Consider the following 18,369-nt stretch of genomic DNA (forward strand, 5'->3'; position numbering starts at 1 on the left):
TGACCTCCCTGCTTTCTTTAAGATCCAACTAAAATCCTATCTTCTATAAGAAGCCTTTCCTAACCCCTCTTAATTCTGGGGCCCTCCCTCTATTAATTTCCTATTTATCCTGTCAATAGCTTATTTGTACATATTTGTTTACCTGCTGTCTCCCCTTGATTATAAGCTCCTTAAGGGCAAGAGACTGTCTTTTGCCTCTTTTTGTATCCCCAGGACTTAGTAAGGTGCCTGGCAAACTGTAGGTATTTAATAAAAATTTATTCACTAAATTGGAAAGTATAAAAGAGGGTAAATCTCAGTATTCATAAACTCTAGTGGTTCCCAGTTACCTCCAGGATCAAATATATAATCTTCTAGCTTTTAAAATTTTCTCCACTCTAAGATACTCCATTTTCCATCTTACTGCATTTTCACTGGCTTCTCTTTAGGCCTAAAATTCTCTCCTTTTTTGTACCTCCTACATTCTTTCAAATCTGAGCTAAAATCCCATCTTTTGCAAGAAATATTTCCTTATCCCCCTTAACCTCAGCAACTACCTTCTGAAATTATCTCCAATTTATTCTGTATCTATCTTGTTGTTTATATGTTGTCTCTACAATTAGAAGGTAAGCTTCTTGAGGCAAACAAAACCAAAAGAGCAACATAAATAATAATCATAATAATTTAAAGTAAAGCAATACTTAAATCAGATCTCAAGTTAATACACTGATCAATCTTGTTACCAGAGATTTCATAATGATATGTATAACCTTTTTCTTAGTAGAGAAGTAGTGGACTACAAATGCAGAATGAGGTATGCACTGTCAGACATGGTCAATGTGTTAGTATGTTTTACTTAAATGTACTTCTTTGTTACAAGCAAGGATTCTACTATGTGGAATACTGGAAAATAACAGTAACATTTTTAGAAATTCTCAATAAGACATTTAAAAAAAAAAGATGGTAAGAAAGCTTGATGTTGATATTCTTGGCTACATTTACTAGCTTTTCATGGAAATCAAATTAGAATGGGACTTATATTTAAATTAAATATAAATTATATATATATATATGTGTGTATATGTATATACACACATACACACACAGTTACTGTACTTCTTAAACCATTTCTACGATTACATTAAATAGAAGGGCTATATCTTTTCATAGGCAACTTTGATTAATGAACTCAAGATTTAAAAAAATGTTTACAAGGGTGTTTTAAACATTATTGGTAAAGGTTAAAATTTATATATGTATTGGAATTTTAATGTACTGTAAACTAATGGAAATCAGCTATAAAAGTGTTACTATCCAGAGTAATGGAGAGTTGAATAATTAGGCTAAAGTGAATTATTTTCCTCTTCAAAGAGAGACCATAATACTTATTCCCCTTTTAATAGTAAATGAGATACCACAGTATATATCACAATTAATATACATAATTAATAATTATATTAAATCATTTCTTAAAATTCCTTAAACCAACCTGCTTTTGAAGATCTATTGCTTTGGCTTAGGTCATCAAAAAATCAAGTTATATTACACTGTATTTTGATTAGGTCTTTATTATATGAATTTCATTGGAATTATGATCTTAAATGTCAAAATACTAGATAGGATTAAAATATGGCAAGTGAAAAGTCCTAAAGATACATTAATATGTAGCAGGTATATGTTTGAAGAATTACCTTAAAATTAATTTGCATCATAGGAAGAACGTGTACTAATGCACTATTCCAGTCTGTAGTAATGAGTGAATTAACTTCTTGAAGCTCTAAGCACTTTAGTGTTTTGTACTTTTCCTGGGACATGCTCACTTTGGAACCTAAAACATCAGCAATTGCTATAGGGGAAAAAATGAAATAACAAAATAAAATGTAAGATTAAAATATAGACAATTAACCTGAAAGTAAATTTAAGCTTTTAAAAATTCAGCAATACATAATTTTTGAAATACCACCTCAGGAAAAAAAATTAAGAATTTTGTCAAGTAAATTATATGAAATAAATTGTTGGAAAGAAAAAAAACTATTTGTTACAGTGGTAGAGAATGTTAAGTAATACAGATAATATAGAATCTAAGAGTTAGAAGAACTGTTAGTAATCTGTAGTTTAACTCATACCTGAATAAAAAGTTAGCAACTATAAGTAGTTATCCAGATCTCACTTGAAGACCTCCAACGAGGAGGGGGGACTTAGCACTTCTAAAGTAGCCTGTTCCACTTTTAACTAGTTTTAATTCTTAAAGAAGTTTTTCCTTATATTAAGTCTGAATTTGTCTCTTTATAATTCCTGTCATCCTAAATGATCTTGAATTTTAAAAGGTCATCTAATTATTTCATATCTCAAGTTTTTAAAATGAATATATTTAAACCTATGGATACTTTAGAAGGATTAACAGATAAAGAAATAGATTTCACTAGGTACTAAAGTAGTACAATAATTAAATATCAAAAGACTACTGACTCCAAACAAAGTTATAACTTCATTAAGTAAAATATTTAGTTTTAATTAGTCTAGCATGAAGGAAAACAGTTAAATGATAATCATGTTAAGAAACTTCATCATTGGGTCAATCATCTTTCAGGAAATTAAATGCTATAGAATATGAGTATTCCCAAAACAGTTTCTAAATATCAAGAATGCCAAAAACATGCATCTCAAAATATGTCCTCTATGCTAAATATTTTAAAGTTCAAATATATCTTATACAAATTTCATCTTCAGCTCAAAAAGTAAAATGCAAATATTTTAAGGGATTTAATAGAGGAAGGTATTCACAAAAAGAATTAGACCATTATATGTTGATATAAATAGATGCAGGTACATGCTACTACACACCTAGGAATACTTTCTCTTTTCCAATAGCATAAGTTCCACAGACAACAAGAGTACGTGGGGCTAAGGTTACAGACTCAAAAGCAATGTTGATAGCAAACTGGATAACTTCTTGCTGAGAAGGAAAAGTATATTCTGGGCTGCAATATCTGAAATATAGAAATAGAATCTATATTAAGAGAATAGTCATGCCATTAAGCAGCAGTATAGTATATTAACATCACTGCAGTTTCCTTAATTATCTACTGCTATTCCATTTGTTCTCAGCTAACAGCAATTTATTATTTCAATTCAGACATTTATAAAGCACCATGTAAAAGGGACTGAGATAAGTGGTAGATAATTTCTTACCAAATTCTAAATTTTTAACATGTTTAACCACAAATTTCATACTATCTATTCTATTAAAAAAACTCTGAGGAATATTTCTACCTGGCAAGTTGTTTTTATTATGCTATGAGGGTTTCATTTTTTAAAATACTACAATTATTTTAAAAGAAAACATTTATTTTATTTTTATTTTTTTACTATATTGGGGCTAACCACTCAAACTGCATTTTAAATATAATATAGGAATCAAAGAACTTTAATAAAAAATAAACAAATTTTAAAATATTCCAGTGCCTCATAGTGTCATAGAGGTTAACAAAGTTTATGCCAGTACAACACAAATTCTGTTATGTCTACCAAATGAGAAAGGCTGGTATCTGGTTGTATTTATTTATCTCTATATATAAATATCCACATATATGTGCATATAGCTACACATGCATACATATATGTATATATAAATATGTTCCATAAGGGCAGACTGTTTTCATTTGCTTTTGTTCTTAGGCTATTTTCTTCCTTTTTCTCCCTTCCTCTGTAACCTTAGATCCAACCCCTGGATTCTTTATTTTCCTAGAAGCCCCAGGTCTACCATATCATGTTATGCCATCTCCTCACCAGTATGCTGCATGTTTTCTTCTCCCAGATTCTAGCGCCCTTTTATTGGTTATTTTAGAAGGTAAACTCCTTTAAGGCAAGAACTGTCATGCTTGTTTATGTTTGTATCCTCAGTGCTTAGCACAGTTCTTGCTACACAGCAAGCATTTAATAGATGTTCTATCTATTCTGAGCACTCAGCAGAGAGCCTTATCCATAGCATATCAGGATAAAATACGTTAGACTTGGCCAGATTCCAATCAAGCCTTCAGAAAATATAAACAGTGCCTCATTTATCCAGATATATAATACTATACAAACATAGCCTATGAACAACAAATCATTTACAATTCATTCAAACAATTATGTGCAAGCAACTATGCTAGTGATATGCCTGAGAATTTAACTTTACCAGCTTCTCAAAGAAGCATCTGAATTTCAAAAGTTTCACATACCTCATGGTTTCCAAAGAGAAGTATTATAAAAAATGTCACTTAACAACTAAGGAGGCACTCTTCAATGAATGAACAAAGTAAGAAATATCCTGCTGGATTATACAGTCACTGGAAAAAGAGCAATGCACAAATAAACCCTTCTTACGTTGTGTCCAAGTAAAGTGTGTGGACTTTCTGGTTAGCAAGAAGAGAGTAGCGTTCCATGGACGGATCTGCTCTGAAGTCTCCAGTGTGCAATATAACAGTACCATTTGGAAGATGAAAAAGGATCATAACAGCACCTGGACAACTAAAAACCAAGACAATAAAAAGGAACATTCTTGCAAAAATGCCCACTTTAGTGACAATAAATTAACATAATTCATTAATTGATCATGACACAAAATTGTACTTCATAGTAAAACTTTTCAACCCTTTAAGTAAAAAAGAGTAGTATTTGAAGAATATCAGCAGGAGTTTTGAAAATATTCAAAATTCTGGGAAATAAGAAACTTCTGATTAAAATGAATCACAGGGAAATAAAATCACTATTTTGGGCAAAAAATTGACTCCTCTTAACATCCTAACAAGAGAATGGTTGTGGTAGAGGAAGCAGGAGAGTGGAATGAACTCTTAATTTAGCATGAGAGAACTTGCACTCAAATCCCAGCTCTGCTACTTCTATCTAGATGACCCTGAGTAAGACACATTAGCATCTCTAAGCCTAAATTTCCTAATCTTTAAAATGAAGGAGTTGGAGCAGAGGGTTTCTAAAGTCCCTCCTAGATCTAAATCTATCGCTGGAACCAAGATTTAGAAGATCTACATGAATGACTGGTAGGCAAGTCATTTTATCTCATGGAGGACTATTTTCCTTATCTGAAAAATGGAAATTTTACATGCATTATATACATAGACTTTTAATATTACTAAGAGTATCAAGTGAGAAAAAAAGTATATAAATGGTATATATTGTCAAGAAGCATTTATTAACTACATGGAATCACAACATGCAATAACTATGTACAAACAAAAGATATATAGAATAAGTTAAAAATAATCACAGAGGCAAGGCACTAAAGGTTATAGAGCACTGGGAAAGGCTTCTTACAAAAGGTTCGATTTCAGCTCAGATTTGAAAGAAACCAAGAGGTAGAGAAAAGGAGAAAATTCCCCAAATGGAGGACAACCAGTGAAAATGCACTAAGTTGAGAAATAGAGTGTGTTGTTTGAGGAACAAGGAAGCCATTGGTATTGAATGACAGAGTGGGGAAAAACTGTAAGAAGACTAGAAGATAGAATAATAGAATCTATGAGTAGCTGATGAGATCATCAAACTATGAAGTATAAAGGGAGAAGGGATGAGGGAGGACAGAATCTTGGGAGATACCTATAGTTAACAGGCAAAACCTGGATATAGATATAGTAAAGAAGATTGAAGAGGAAGTGGAGGAAGGGAAGAAACATTTATATAGCACCTATTTTATGTCAAGCACTGTGCTAAGTGGTGCTTAGCATAGAAAAGTGTTTTTTTTTTTCTTTTTAACAAATATAATCTCATTTGATCTAATTTGAGAAGGAACAGTGAGACAGCAGTCAGAATAACCATGAGAGGTATGATAGTAGATCTTAATTGCTCTAAGTTAATATCATTTAATGATAAAGGATTAATCAAATATTCTTTAGAATAGAAAAGTCTCAACCCTTCTTAGAGTATCTTTAGATATTTCCTTAGGGAAAATATTTGTCTCCAGTCAGCTCCCAGGAAAAAGGTTATGTCATGGCCCATCCTTAGTTCCTACAAGTAAAACTATTCTTAGGTACCACCTTTGTCCACTTTAACGTTCATTATCTGTTTTTTAAATTCTTTTCAAGTGTTCTTAAATCTGCAACCACACGAAAATAATAATACCCTCATATTTATATAATACTTGAAAGCATATGGTTGATACACAAGGGCCAATTCTATTCCTTCAAACATTTTATAATTTTATATTGGCAATAATCTATCAAGTTAATATTTTATTTTCCATAGCTTGGGTGAGAACAAATAAATTAATGTGAAAAACTAAAAAGAAGGAAAACTAAAGGGACAAATTATAATAACCAAGTAAACACTGCCCCCACATTCCAATAAATTCTAATTCTCAAATTCACTTTAAATTCCAAGAAAACATTCTTCCTAAGGTTTAAGAATACCAATAGCCTAAAATTTAACCAAAGAAAACCTCAGATGGAGAACAGCTTATCTAGTAATATCAACTTACTTGTCACTAATGAAAAGATATTTTATATATATATATACATATATATATATATAATAAGTTATATATATATAATGAGGATAGGATGGTAATTGATAACTTCAGTTATATAAGATATAATCTTAAAAAAGAGATAAATAATAGCATCAACAACAGGCAAATCTGCTTTTATTTGGCAAATATTTAAGGAAAATAACATTAACTCTTATTTGTTAAGAACAGTTCAGATATAAGTTGGCACAGTCATAAAATGGTAATTATAATTTCCAGAGATTCCTGTCACTTCAATAATTTCTGATTCTGTGACAACTTCCTCTACCATTGTTTTAAGAGGAAGAAATGTATTACTCATAAAGTAATAGTAGAGTTTTAAAAAGTTGTAGCTATAGAAATGAGGAGCATGATGCTATCAGAAAAACTTGGAAAGACTTACATGAACTGATGCAAAGTAAAATAAGAAGAACCACGAGAAAATTGTACACAACAGCAGTCATGTACAATGATCAATTGTAAATGTCTTAGCTATTCTCTGCAAAAAAAAAAAAAATGATCCAAAAGAATTCTGAAGAACTTAATGATGAGAAATGGTGCAAAAAGAATTGATGGGAGACTGAATGCAGATCAAAACATATTTTTAAAACTTTATTTTTCTTGTTTGTTTTTTTTGGTGTTTTCTTTTAAAACATGACTGATATGGAAATATGTTTTGCATGACTGTACATGTATATCTAACTTGTATCAAATAGCTTGCTGTCTGAGAAGGAAAGGAGGAAGAGAATTTGGAACTTAAAATTTTTTAAAGTAAATGTTAAAAATTGTTTTTACATGAATTTAGGAAAAATATAATATTTCTTTAAAATTGTAGTTATAATAAATTGAATCTTCCAAATTAGTGGATACTAAAATCTAACCAAGTAATTATTTTTTTTTTCTAAACATTTGAAGAATAAGCCCCTTTTGAAGCAACTTTCATACTTACTGATTAGCATCAAGCAAAACAACTTTGATATTATTCACTATACACACAGTATCCATTGGAAGGGGATGGAGGTATTGCTCTTGCACACAAAGCTTGCTCTTTACTAAATTGCTTGTTATCTGTAAAATAGGAAGTATTTGTTATGGCTGCATTAAAAGTTTAAATGAGACTAATAATCTTCCTCAAAGTTGGACCCAAACCCTTTATAGAATATATAAAATAAATGCCCCAAAGTATTAGACTAGTAATTAAGAAGTTCAGGACCCAGCACCAGCCATGATACTAATACCCTATATACTGCAACTAGTGACTGTTTTTAAAAAATAATTTAGAGGCTAATAGGATGCTCTTAGTCATTTCTTTTCTAGAATGGGTAAAAGGTCAATTATTATTCTCTTCAAACAAGTTGCTTATATAACTGTATATGCTTTATAAGTTCTTCCATGTTAATCTTAAGGCCACAAAGTTTTTCATCTTCTTACCTTACTACAATAAACTGGAAATGTAAACTTTTTTGACAACCCAGCATAATGGTCCGAATGAAAATGTGTCAGGAAATAGGCTGTACAACCCTCTATTGCTCCATATTGAAAGGCATCAACTGCAAAGCCAGTTCCTAAAATAAATTGTGAGTGGAAAAGGTCTCATGAGACCCAAGACAATTAAAAAGATATTCAATTTTGAACTAATCCAGTATCATTACCCTCAGTCTTCCAGCCCATTTCTAATCAATTGTTTTGGTTTACAGAAAGCTCTGCATACTGTAGACAAAGGACAAGGAACAGTGACACTTTTGACCAAATTAAGTCTAATAAGTAGACTGAAATGTCTGTTGTAAAGTTTTCTTTGTAAATAACTGCATCGAATAAAGCAAAGCATTAAGATACTAGTCAATTTAAAAATATAAAAATAATTATATTTATGGAAATCCTTTACTTCTGGAATAATTGACAAAAGAAGAATGTTAAGTTCTTGCACCTAATGAGGACTGATGCTATGAAAGCAGGCAAAGAAACAATTTCACAAAATTTCTCTACTGTTTCAGTATTACAGTGCAGTGTGAAAATTCTGGGCTGACTCTACAAGAAAAACCTATCAAAGAACCATGTAACCATGTTAAAAATGAATATTAATAAATGTTAAAAAAACCTATCATGTTAATTTTGTTCTAAAATGAAATGGCTCTATAATTTACATAAAATGGTAGGGCTGTGTGTGCATATATATACATACATATATATGTGTGCATATACATACATATGCTCAGGGCTAAAATATAAACACACTGAATAGCACAATGGCCAAGATTTAGAGCTGGAAGAGCACTTAGAAGTTATACAGTTCAATCTTGTCACTTAAGGATAAGTAAACTGAATTTCAAAGAGGTTGTGACTTACACAAAGTCACACAGGTAGTAAGAAGCTGAGCCAGGTTAGGAATTAAGTCCTCTGTCTGCATTGCCAATGCTCTTCCCATTGCTTAATTCTGCCTCCTGTAGGCACTTTTTTTTGGTGGGGATGGGCAGATGATTTCAGTTATGTTTTTGAGCATGAAATAATTCACTTCAATTATGTAATTCACCTAGCATTTCCTTATTAAAACGGCTATACTTCCTTTTAATATGAAAAAAGCAAAGACACATAGCCAGTCTGATTTAAGAAGTTGGGCAATATTGTGAATAATATGTTGCAAAAAGAATGGAGAAAGTACCAACTTTAATTTTTCAAAAGATGTCTCCTGAATAGAAAATGTATTCATAAGTAAGCCCACATTATGTTAAAAAAAATTAGGAAGAATGAAGTTCAGAAATGGTGTGTGTAATATGTATGTAATTTACTTTAAATATATATTACAATATCAATTTACCTGGTATTTTCTTATAGAAGGGACATTTCTTTTTCCTTGGTCCTCCTTCAGTATAGAATGAATCTTGTAACTTTTTTCTCCACCTCTGTGATCCACCTCTAGCTACTTTATTTGTAACTAATTCTCTATTATTCATGAGCTCATCAGTTTTTCTCATTTGTGTCTTTTCTATGGTAGATGACTTTCTAAGTCTTTTTCTCCTTTGTGATTCTTCACAGGGTGATTCCACAGAGGTTTTAGTTCTATTTAGGTCGTGAATGTCAAGTTCTAAATCACCCAGAGATGCTTCCCTTTTCCTCTTGCTCTGTCCTGACAGCTTTTCATTAGGACTTGCATTTTTTGTTCTTTTCGAAGCACTTTTCTCTGGTGTTTTCTCTTCCTTTGCTTTTGGAGGTAACCCAAAAAACACACCTATATCCATTTGTTTTAATACCTTAGTAGATGATGGTCTTGTATTAGAGCTAGGAGCACATGGTAGCAATATCTCCGTAGATATACGTGCAGTAGTTTTATTGGGAAAAGTTTCCATCTCTAAAACTGAAGGCTTAGTACCTGGCTTACTATCCAATTCTTCCCTGCATAAATTTATTATATGACTATTACTTTTACCATAAAAGGATCTATTTGATTCTTCTACAATTTCATGTTGAGTTGACTGAGAAGGAAAAGTCTTTTCTTCCTTGCTTTCCAAGGACTTTGACATTTCACAATTAAGTAATTGTTGAGAAGCCCAATTGCAAGCAGCTGATTCTTCAATAGGCACATTCCCTCTACTTGATTGGGATGAGAACAATTTTGGCTCATCAGGGTCCTCTTTATTGACTTGATAATTAGTAGAATTCAGCTCCTCAGCTAAAGAAGTTGGAAAGCATTTGAAATGATTAGTAGCACATGCTGGCTCACAAAACTTGATCCTCTCATTATTTTGGGAAACAGGTTTAGACAAATCACTTAAAGTGTGGGCTATATTCAATTCTTCATCATATTCATTTTGTTTTATGTAACTGTTCATTTTCCGGCAGTTAGGCTCAGACTCCTCCTGTAAGGTTCCACAAAGTCTTCTAAACAAGATACAGCTGTCATCCTCATCTTCAATGCTGTAATTTTCAGAGTTTTCAGCAATAAACAGTTCCTTTTGTGAATCTTCTAGTTTCTCCTCTATGTCATAAGTTTCTTCATCACTTTGGAGTGGAGAAAAGGAGATTTCACAGTCGCTGAGATCAGCTTCTGGCAGTGGAAGGTTCAAATGTTCTGAGCTATTCTGTCTGTCTAATTCTCCATCAGCAAGAGGCAAACCAGAGCTCTCAAGTCTGTCATTATCAACAAACTCTGTGAACTGCAAAGTCTGTTGGGATTTTGAGATGTTTGTGGAAAAGGAAATTTTTTTATTGGTTTCAGTTGGAGATTGAACTTTTCTTGGACTCAATGTTATCAACAAGGGATCATTTGAAACATTTTTTGCATTCTCTGCTTGTTTCTGACATTGAGTCCATCTTTCCTCAAGGCTACAGAGAAAGCCTGATTTAGTATCATTGGAACCAATGAGCTTGCTGCTTGACATATATGTTGGAGAACTAAAATGAACATTCCCTGCTCTACTTTGAGCTAGTAGGAAATGAGCGTAGCGTGTGTAATGAGAAGGAATTGTAGAAGTACAAAGAAGACCATCAGGACACTCTAAAAAATTTTTGAGAGAAACAAATTAGGATCAAGTCATAGATAACATTCAATTATATTTGCAATGTCAGATACAGTAAAATTTTTCTCCTCATAGATGGCTCATCATTTCTTATCTCTGTACCTTTGCACTGGCCATCCTCCATCTTCTAATTTCTGCTTCAAATTCCCTCTCAATCAACAAGTATTTATTAAACACAAAAATGGCAGGCATTGTGTTCGGGGGTTATAAATACAAAGAATGAAAGGGTACTGCAAGAAATAAAAAGAACTGGGCCAGAGCCCTAAGCCAAAGATCTGACTTTTATTTTATGAGCACAAAATACACAAGCCAGAGGTCTGCAGACATGCCCAGTTTGTGTGGTCTGAGACATCTAGATTCTATTGATTTTTTTTAAACATAGGCAATGACTCCAAAGAGATTATGAATCGGACCAGGCATTTAGAACATGAGTTCTGAACAGTGGTCCTGAACAGGGTTGATGAAATAAATTTTTAAGAATAGATTCCAGTAATAGGGGTTATGACCACAGCACCTCAACATTTTTTCCTTCTCCTTCTTGGATCACTTAGTCATGACAGTGACTTGTTGCAACCTCTATGTGGTAAGTTAAGGGAAGTGTTACAAGCATTTTTCAAGACCTCAGAAGCTCTAAATTTTATTAATTACTATTTTATTCTAACCCACCATACCACATCTGTTCCTTTCTACTCATGATTAATATCGTATACACAGGTTATTTTTAATAATCAGGTCTAACACTTTCTATAAATCACAGTTGCCGTTTTTTAGCTAAGAAATAATATATGATCACTCAGGCTATGATTAATGATATTAAAAGCAATAAATGGCAATTTCCTTTTCAATATCTATTTATAATGAACTTATATTTTAATAGAGATGGTAATAAGTACAAATATATTCAGGGAAAATACATATACATTATATTAGATATACATACACAATGTAGTTAAACACAAGGTAATATGGGAAGGAAGATGCTAGTGGTTGCGGGTTAGAGAGACCAATAAAGATCTCATATAGATGCTGGCACCCAAGCAGCTTCTTAAAAGGAAGAGAAGGACTCAAAGAGGAAGAAATAAGGAGGAAGTGCATTCTTGGAATGGGAGTCTGGTATCAGGAAATGGAAGTATAATGAGTGAGAACAGAGAGAAGGCCAATTTGAGAGGATCACATTATGTGTTAGGAGTAATAACTGTGACACTAGAAAAAATGATTTGGGGCCGGGGTGAAAGGGACTTTAAAATCTAAACAGGTAAGTTTACATTTCATCTTGGAGCAAAGGGAAACAACTAAAATTGGTGAAAAAAGATAGTCACAAGATCACTGTGCAGAAGGAAAATGACTGGCAATAGCATGTGGGATAGACTGGAGTAGGTAAAGACTTGAGGCATCAAGACTTGGTAGGAGGCAGTTGCAATGAGAGGTGATTGTCCTGAATGGATTTTTAATTGCTCTTCAAGATGCTGCTCTAACCATCTTCTACATAAAACCTTTCATGGTCATCCCCCCCACATATCTGTCAGTGCCATCTCTCCCAAACTACTCAATATATTTATGTGTGCACACATATATGAATAAAAACCTTTGTATATATTTGTACTAAATCGTTTTATAATTATGCTGCTTATATTTATAAGGTTATGTGTCATATATGTTTATAAATACTGTCTCTATCATTAAAAATGTAAACTCCTTGCTAGTAGAGATTGTATCATTCTTTGAACTTGTTTTACTGGTGTGCTGGTAAATGTTTAGCAATCACTTCTCAAAAAAATGTACACAAGACACACAAGTATAATCTGCATTATTAACATTTTTCTCTGCCACTTTAGGTCTAGAAAAATCAACAAAACAACTAGACAACTCCTGATTTGTAGCCTTTGCTAATTTTCAAGGTATAGCTGCTCTAAATGAAAATTTAACAACAGTTTTCAAGAACTAGCTCCAGACAGTCTCTGGGAACACAGAAGGTCCTTAATAAATATTTGTTGATTCCAAATTTCAATAGCCAAAACAGCAAGAAATTCCAAAGCTTATGCTATACAATTCTATTTATAAAAGACTACAGATTCCTAAACAAAAAGATAAGATGACAAAATTTTGACAATTTGTGATTTAAAAATGCAGATAATGGCCTATTTTTCCTGTTTTAAAAAAAATGCCAGGGAAAATTTCCTGGTTTTCCTTTCCAAAAAATTTTGGCTATAAAGGCTCTTAAAAATTTATGTTCCTCTTATTTTATATTCCTTAAAGACAGGCAGCATGGAATAATGGATAGAAGTTTAGGCTTGTCTTCAAGGTGACTTAGTTTTAAGTTCTTCTTTGGACAAATACTAACTAGTTCAATAATAACAAAAAAGTCACCAGTTTTTTTGTATCCTAAGCAACTCTGTAAACAATAATTTACAATGAGTTGCCAATTTGAATATGTAGGAGTTTCCCCACTGGAGAGTTTTCCAAATAGCTGAGATCACAGGTTATGGCACCCCACACCCCTCAAAAAAATCCTTCAAAGGGAACAAATAAATGGTAGCTAAATTCTCATCAATTTCACTACTGAGCTGTTGTTCAAAAGGAGGACAAGAAAGTTAACTAGTATAATTATCTTGTAGAACTGTAGAATATAAAATCAAGTTTAAGAAATTGCCAGTTTTCAGTTTTATTGATCAGGATCTGCTATTAGAATATATCTTACCTCAACCATATTTTTCTAATGACGTTAAACAAAGTTTAAGAAAACAAGAATTTTATCAGGATATTGCTCTAATGCATAACTTTCAGTTATATTCAGAAATCACCCTATATAAATACCTCTGCCTGTATTTAGACCTAAATTAGAAATTAGGATTGGACTTGGAATAAAACTTAATGTGATAACCATTAGGTCTTCTCATTCTAGAATAATAGATTTATGAAAAAAGATGATCAAAAATACTTGTAAAATATTTGTCATATCCCAAACTTATTACAATCAGGGTACAGATTTACTAGGAATACTGTAGAAAACTTCTCAAAGGTTCAATCAGAAGGCATCATTCATTATAGCTCAAAAAGAATAAAAATCTTTCATTTGAATTATATTTTAATCATGTATTTTACCACCACTACACATTAAACAGAATGAGTTTTAAATAGTCCTCAGTGGTATTAAGTCATTGCAGTACCAAAAGGACCCAATATCAAAGCAATTTCAACTAAGAAGCAGGTCTATTACCTGGACTCCTAACATCTCATTAGTTTAAGGCTTTTCTATCCCAAGTAAATTCAAGTTTCTAAGAAATAACAACTGTTAAGTTAAAATACTAAATGTTTAAGAGGGTTTTACAAAATTTGCACCCTATTTTTATGAGGAAAATAGTATGTAAATAACTGGTTTATAAATTTATTAAAAGAAACATTATGGACCAAAAATAACTGACTATTGATAATAAGATCTTGTAAGATTCTAAAGTATCTTCTGAATCAAGGAATGATTAAATTATATTCAGTAGGATTGTCATGTTGTACATAGTATATTTTATACATCATTAACCTGCTGATTACATGTCACACACCTTTGGACAAATGAACTTCTATGGCTTTGTCTTTAAAAATGGAGAAAATATTTGCAATAGCTAATTCACAAGGTTATCATGAAGATCATATGAAACATTTATATAATGCAAATTGCAAATCTTGAAATGCTACATAAATACTAGCTATTAGCACCTTGTCTCCTAGTTAGGATCACAGGCTCTTGCCCATGGACCCCTTGGGTAGTCTAATGAAACTTACTACCAGAAAAATGTTTTTAAATGCAAAAAATACATAGGATTACAAAGAAAACCAATAATATTGAAATAAATTTATTAGGGTTTTTTTTTAAGTTCACAGATTAGACCCTGGTTTAAGAATTCATATAAATTTAGATAAACCTGGGAGGTCATTCCATATATTTTAGAGATGGGGAAACAGATTAAGTTATTTGCTCAAGATCACATAAGTACTGGAGCTGGGACTCTTATGATTCTGTGTACAGAGATCTTGCCACTGTTATGTTGCCTCTGAACCTGAAACCTTCCGAGGATCTTCTACATATTATGGTGAATGTATTGTGAACATTTAATGGTTTCAAAGCCAATATATTTATAATTTCTTTTGTGTTTTTATCAAATTTTATGGTAAAGGTGAAGATTTAAAAAAAAAACCAACTTCTTAAAAAGCTTCCTTACAAAATTATTCCTATTTGTACCTTTATTAAGAAGAGTTTCTTTGATGACTGACACTTTTTTTCCCTTCTTAAATCTTTTAAACTGTATCCTTAACATGTTCAAGTTAAAGCATTTTCCTCATTTTCTCTCTTCACTATAACCACGTATCTCTCATATCCATCCTGGGGTTCCATTGACTGATTCATTTTAATTTTCATTCAACCAATGCAAATCTGGCACATCTCATCATTTTAATGGGTATAGATCATTTTCCTTCACTGTAAAAGCTTACCTCTTTCAGAGGAGTGTGGAGCATCCAAACATTCGGAAACATGCCACCGTGGTGTTTGACCCAGCAATAAAGAAAAAGGCATTTGGCAGCTTGGGCAATATCCACTGTAAACTGGATGCTGCTTTGTTGGAGTTAGTTTTTTGCTATTTGTCTTTCCAAATTTTGCTTTTGTAGTTACCTTTTCCTGGGACTGCTGAATATTATCTCCACCATTTAGATTAGGATCAGACACAAGTGTCTGAGAACTTCTTTCTCCTAAACACAATTCATCATTCTTGGATGTTTCCTTAACTTCCACAATCCTTTTGTTTCTTTGTAGATTACATCTTTTTGATTTGTACTTACTATCTCTTGCCTTTAGAAGAGAGTTAGAAACCTCTGAATTTCCCAATTTTGATTTTCTTATGGATTTATATTCCCAGATATCTTCTTCCAATAAGTTTTCTTCTGACATGATAAAACAGTAGTATCATCAAAACAATAGCAAACTCATGAATTAAGTTCAAACTTTCATAGAAAATTATTGTAATTGCAATTAATGTCCTTTAAAAAAAAGAAAAAATCCTCTGAAAAAAGCTTAAAGCTTTAGAAATGAGTACAGTGTATCAATTTCACTGAGTTTGGGAAGCCACAAACTTTGCTTCAAAGAAAAACTTGTAGTTTTTATACCACAATAAAATTTTAAAGGTTTCATATATAATGACTAGCTATTTGCAGTCCCTGGTTTACTCTGATGGTTAACTTGAGTCTTAAATATGAAAAGTCATAGACCTAAAATCTATAAATTAGGACTATTTCCAAGTTCAAGTACTTAAGGAAATTTCAAAATTCCTAGTGAATAACTTTCTCCAAAATTCACTATTTCAACATAGAAATAGTGCTTTAAAAGGGATATCACTCTGTCCCAAATGTGCATCTGTCTGGATTACTCTCAAAACAAAATCATTAAAAATTTCCCCTAGTTAACTGGGGCAAGAACTGTTCCAAAAAGGAAATGGCCATGTCTTCTTGTTTGATGGTGGGTAAACAAAATGATGATGCCCTTTAGCAGCAAGAAATCACACTATTTTTATTCAATGAAGTGGGCACTGAACAGATTCGGTTTCCAGGAACAATTCAGCATCTTCCACTGTACAAAGAAACAGACAGAATTCGGAAGTGTGAAATTCCTGGGTTCAGAGATCATGTCCCCGACTCCTGGTAAACGAATCTCCTGAGGAGTCTGATAGCGAAGTGGCCACACTCTCCAGGCAAAGGGGAGCCACCTGATATCTTCCTCTAGCACTGCTTACCTACTGAGGAGTAAAGGCAGAGGGGGCCCTCTGTGTGCCCAGTGGTCAAGGCTTGGGGTCATCCCTGTCCTAGGAGTGGAGGAGGGGCAGTGGGCCAGCATTAAGCCTTTAATCAATTCAAGAACCCGGCCCTCTGGGACCCCTTGCCTGGCAGAGACCCCGGTGACGTCCACACCTGTGCTTTCAGGGGCCCCTCCTCTCCCCACAGAACTGCAGCTGCATCCTTTCCCCCCGCCTGCCTTCCCCCCTCTCTCTCTTCAGCTCCCTTCATCTTCCTGCGGGTTCGGCACTAACCTTTCGTTCACTCCAGCACTTTCTACACCCTGGAGACCACCGACAGAATTCTTTGCTCCTAATTCATGTGTGAGTCTCTTTTCCCACTCCCAGGTCAAGACGCAGCTTCTTCCAAACTGCTCACACTCCGATTTTCTTACTTTGTGCTTCTTTTTAGGCGGGAACATCTTCCTGCTTCAAGAGCCGTGCCGAATCGGCTGATCTTGAACAAATGCAGGGAGGTGGATGGGGGCCTCAAAGGAGAAATACTATTAGCTGAGTTCCAAGACTTTGGTATAAATGCGCATTTCCTTTTAAACCTAAACGTGTGAGATAAATCCATTTACCAAGGGCCTCTTTAGAATTATATTTGCAGGGCGTTTTGCCCTCGAATCTGCCACTGGGAATATTTACGTCCAGATGTATGGAAATTATCTAAAAAAGGTAAAAGGGGGAAAGGGGCTACATTAAATTCGCATGGTGGTGTTTTAAAATGATTAGAACATTAGTGTTTAAAACTTTAAAATAAAACAAAACGTAGTCTAGAGGCGAATTCCGCAGCAGTGTGCGAGGCGAAAGTGCCGTACTGAAACCTGAGAGCGGTCCAAGCTTCCTCTTTCCCTCCCCCACCTCCTCCACCCCAGGGCCTCAGGGAAGGAATTCCGCCCGTGCAGCCGGGAGAGACGCTGGGAACATGGCGGCCCCTGGAGCCGCGGGCGCGGGCCTCTCGGGCTTGCTGCCCGTCCAGACCCCGCTGGAATACGCGCTGCTCGACGCCGTCACCACGCAGGAGAAAGACAACCTGGTCTACCAGTACCTGCAGAAGGTGGACGGCTGGGAGCAGGACCTGGCCATGCCCGAGTTCCCAGAAGGTGAGGGGATCCCGAGCAGCCCCTCCCCTGCCCCGAGGCGGCGGGGAGGGGGCCGGACGCTGGGGCTCTGTGTGCCTGGCTCTGTGTTCGCCAGATTCCTGTCTTATAAGAGGCGCTTAATAAATTCTCGTTAACTGACTGTCAGATGTCTTTCCACCGGTGCTCCACTTCTCCCCTCTCTGCGGTGGTCGTCCAGGCTCCTATCACCCAGGTGTCTATGGACTCCTTCCCCCTAGATACCCCTTGGGTTGCGCTGCTGGGCATTGGCCTAAAACTCTAGGGAAACTAAGCAAGCCCGAAGCAGCCTCTTCCTTCTAGGAGCTTGGAGTCAATGAACAAGTTACGCGGGACCTCATTTCATGATTTCTGCGCCCCACTAAGTGTGCTCCCACTGCTCTGCATCTTATTAAGTACAGCCAGAACTCTTGCACCCAGTTGAGGGGTACGCCCACTGAACC

At 34.2% G+C, this 18,369-nt stretch overlaps 2 protein-coding genes across 2 annotated transcripts in view; one reads left to right on the forward strand and one right to left on the reverse strand.

The window, feature by feature from the left end:
• DCLRE1A (DNA cross-link repair 1A) overlaps positions 1 to 17,127 on the reverse strand; it is a 32,928-nt gene extending 15,801 nt beyond the window's left edge. Inside the window, 8 exon segments of the mRNA XM_044662579.1 lie at positions 1,671 to 1,825; positions 2,824 to 2,969; positions 4,348 to 4,491; positions 7,425 to 7,543; positions 7,907 to 8,040; positions 9,291 to 10,967; positions 15,475 to 15,921; positions 17,061 to 17,127. Of these exon segments, the coding sequence (XP_044518514.1) occupies positions 1,671 to 1,825; positions 2,824 to 2,969; positions 4,348 to 4,491; positions 7,425 to 7,543; positions 7,907 to 8,040; positions 9,291 to 10,967; positions 15,475 to 15,921; positions 17,061 to 17,127 (2,889 nt within the window).
• Positions 17,128 to 17,733: 606 nt separating this feature from the next.
• Positions 17,734 to 18,369, forward strand: part of NHLRC2 (NHL repeat containing 2) — a 59,381-nt gene continuing 58,745 nt past the window's right edge. Inside the window, exon 1 of the mRNA XM_044665596.1 lies at positions 17,734 to 17,911. Coding sequence (XP_044521531.1) covers positions 17,734 to 17,911 — 178 coding nt within the window. The remainder of the gene's footprint in view (positions 17,912 to 18,369) is intronic.

This window comes from Gracilinanus agilis, chromosome 2 (genome assembly GCF_016433145.1).
Source record: "Gracilinanus agilis isolate LMUSP501 chromosome 2, AgileGrace, whole genome shotgun sequence".
Classification (NCBI taxonomy): Eukaryota; Metazoa; Chordata; class Mammalia; order Didelphimorphia; family Didelphidae; genus Gracilinanus; species Gracilinanus agilis.